At 34.3% G+C, this 3,489-nt stretch overlaps 1 protein-coding gene across 1 annotated transcript; it reads left to right on the top strand.

The window, feature by feature from the left end:
• Positions 1-1,062: 1,062 nt before the first annotated feature.
• Positions 1,063-2,871, top strand: LOC117613013 (zinc finger MYM-type protein 1-like). The gene has a single exon (XM_034341658.1). The coding sequence runs from the start codon at positions 1,063-1,065 to the stop codon at positions 2,869-2,871; it is 1,809 nt and encodes a 602-aa protein (XP_034197549.1).
• The last annotated feature ends 618 nt before the right edge of the window (positions 2,872-3,489 follow it).

The raw sequence follows: 3,489 nt of genomic DNA, 5'->3' as shown, positions 1-3,489 counted from the left end.
CTTAGAATCTTAACCAGTTAATGCTTTCATCATTAATTTAAGGGATTGTCCAATATAGGTCCCTACAATTTTTATTTCTTAGACATATATATTCATTATTCTATAATTTATTCCAAGTATTTTATTAACTGCCATAATTATAATTAAAACTCCCTATTAAAATCATATCAATCACTTCATTTCTTTTGGTTGCCAATTCCTCCAACATATCGCCCCTTAAAATTGCAATATATATATATATATATAAATTACATATCCAATAATGTACACATGAAAAATATAAATATAAATATATACGTATAAAAATATAGGTATATTATTTACCCCAAAAAAAAAAAAAAACTAGGTCAATTACTTTGAAATTGAAATTTTCGTACATTTTTCATTAACTAAAAATAGGTACACAATAATTTATAAAAAATAGGTACATTGTATAATTGAAATTTATGCACATTTTTTTATAAATTAAAAATAGGTACATTATTTAGAAGGAAAAAAATAGTCTATTATACTAGGTAAATTGTTTTACTATGTATACATTAGTAGAGAAAAAAAAATAGGTACATTATTTAGAGAGAAAAAATAGGCACATTATTTAGAGAAACAATAGGTTCAATTTTTCATTTTTTTTGGTTGAGAAATTCTATAATTGCATTTATAATTCAGCCAAAAAAACCACTAGTCACAAAGGCCCAATACAAACTAGCCACAAAAGGGTCATTACAATAACTAATCGGTCTAATATCAAAATTAAGATAATCTGGTGTGTCTCCACTAACGATCAGACATGATCAAAGAAACTCTGGCATATGCATCCCAACTAAGATTGCAAACTTAGAATAATAAAAAAGAGATAAAGCTTGAAAAAACCAAGCCATAACAATATAAATAAAACTCTCACAAAGGAGAGATGAAAAGCTCTCACAAAGGAGAGATGAAAAGCTCTCACAAAGAAGCTGAACTGGTAGTGTTCATAATAAAGTTAGAGAAGCCGCTACAAATTTGATGAATCAAAATACACATATTGAAACGGCTGTGAGCAAACACTCTGAACAAGCTCGTATGGCATATCGAAGATGCTTAATTGCATCAATCAAGTGCACTAAGTTTCTATTGAGACAAGGTCTTTCTTTTCGTGGAAATGATGAAAGTGCCACTTCAAGCAATAGGGGAAATTACTTGGAGCTATTGCAATTCCTTGCAGACAATGATGAGAAAGTTAAAGAAGTTGTGTTGGAAAATGCTCCGGGGAATCTCAAGTTAGTAGCTCCAAAGATTCAAAAAGATATTGTCAATGCATGTGCCGGGGAAACACTTGATGTCATCATGAGTGATTTAAAAGATAGATTCTTTTCTATATTGGTGGATGAAGCACGTGATATTTTTGTGAAAGAGCAAATGGCTATGGTGTTGCGTTATGTGGATGACAAAGGGCATGTAATTGAAAGGTTTGTGGGGGTTCAACATGTTACCGACACCACTTCAAGTTCACTAAAGGATGCCATTGACATATTCTTTTCTTCCAATGGTTTGAGCTTTTCCAAGTTACGAGGACAAGGTTATGATGGAGCTAGCAATATGAGAGGTGAGTTGAAAGGCCTTAAAACAAAGATTTTGAGAGAACAACCTTGTGCATACTATGTTCATTGCTTTGCTCATCAACTTCAACTAGCACTTGTTGCCGTAGCAAAGAAGAATATTGATATTGCCTCTTTCTTCACAACCACTAATAGTGTGGTTAACCATGTTGGAGCATCGTGTAAGCGGCGTGATGCACTTAGAGCACAACTTCAAGAAGAACTTGTGATAGCTTTTGAAAATGATTGTCTTATAACGGGGCGAGGTTTGCATCAAGAAACAAGTCTCAAATGTGCCGGTGACACACGATGGAGCTCACATTACGGTACCATTATTAGCATCATTTCTATGTTTTCATCTGTGATTCATGTGCTTCAAATGATTATTGATGATAATCCCAATGATAGTGCCGGTGAAGCAAATAAGATTCAAAGGGAAATGCTTACTTTTCAGTTTGTGTTTCACCCATTCTTAATGAAGGCTATATTGGGACTCACAAATGATGTGTCACAAGCATTGCAAAAGAAAGATCAAGAAATTGTGAATGCAATGGCTTTGGTGAAATCATGCAAGGAAAAGCTACATTGGATGAGGAATAATGGGTTTGATGCATTGGTTGAAGAGGTGTCTTCATTTTGTGACAAACATCATATTGATGTTCCTAACATGGATGAGGCCTTCGTACTTCCAGGGAGGTCAAGGCGTAATGCTCCAATAAAGACAAATCGTCATCATTATCGTGTGGAGCTCTTTATTTATGTCATTGACGAGCAACTTACGGAGTTAGATGATCGTTTTAATGAGGTAAATACTGAGTTGCTTATTTGTTTGGCATGTTTGAGTCCAAATGATTCATTTGTAGCTTTTGATAAACAAAAGTTACTTCGTCTTGCTCAATTTTATCCTCAAGACTTTTCGGATGGGGATCTTTTGGCACTTGATGATCAACTTGAGCTTTATATTCATTATGTGAGTTCGAGTAGTGATTTCTCTGACTTGCACGGGATTGGTGATCTTGCAAAAAAAATGGTGGAGACAAGGATGCATCGAGCATTCAATTATGTGTATTTGCTTATTACATTGGCTCTAGTTTTACCGGTTGCTACTGCTTCAGTCGAGAGGGCATTCTCCGTCATGAATATTATCAAAGGTCCCCTTCGGAACAAAATGGGAGATCAATGGTTGAGTGATAGCTTGCTTGTTTATGTTGAGAAGGATGTTTTTGATTGTATTGAAAATGAAGCTATAATGCTACGTTTTCAAAATATGAATCCTCGTCGTGGCCAATTGTAATTTGTAATGTTGTTTTTTACATGAATTATGAATGAATGTACTGTAGTTTTATTTTCGTTGTTTTAATCTTTAAAAAAAAATTGAACTTTTACACTATGACCCTACGACATAAAATTCCTGGGTCCGTCCCGGATGGTCAGGCATTTGTATCAAAGCCCAGAACTGTGACAAACAATGCAGAACATAAGAGTGCGCAAAGCACGGTGCTTGCCATGTGTTAATGTATGCATTTTGAGTTTTTTCTTTTGGCTTCCCTTGACAATTTTGTAATAGGACAATCATTGTAGTTTCCCAAGCTCTAAGTTTAGATTAAGAATTACTTCTCTAGGTGTTCTTATCTACCTACATTCTGATGAAAAACAATGCGTTTGACAAAGGTAAATTTTGCATTACACTACATTGCATTCACTAAATTTCTTAAGATTATGACTAGTCATCTTTCCTTCGTATGACTAGTCATCTTGCATTCGTATGACTAGTCATCTTTCTTTCGTATGACTAGTCAACTTTTGTTTCAATTAGGATTTCCAGCTCACTGTTTCCAGCTGGGGTTTAACCATTTTTTTGTCATTTTCTACGAATTTCTCAGCTGCCATGTGTCTATTTTGACCTAGGAAT

Source organism: Prunus dulcis, unplaced genomic scaffold (genome assembly GCF_902201215.1).
Source record: "Prunus dulcis unplaced genomic scaffold, ALMONDv2, whole genome shotgun sequence".
NCBI classification, from domain to species: domain Eukaryota; kingdom Viridiplantae; phylum Streptophyta; class Magnoliopsida; order Rosales; family Rosaceae; genus Prunus; species Prunus dulcis.
The sequence above is the reverse complement of the archived record's forward strand: the minus strand, read 5'-3'. Positions and strand labels throughout refer to the sequence as shown.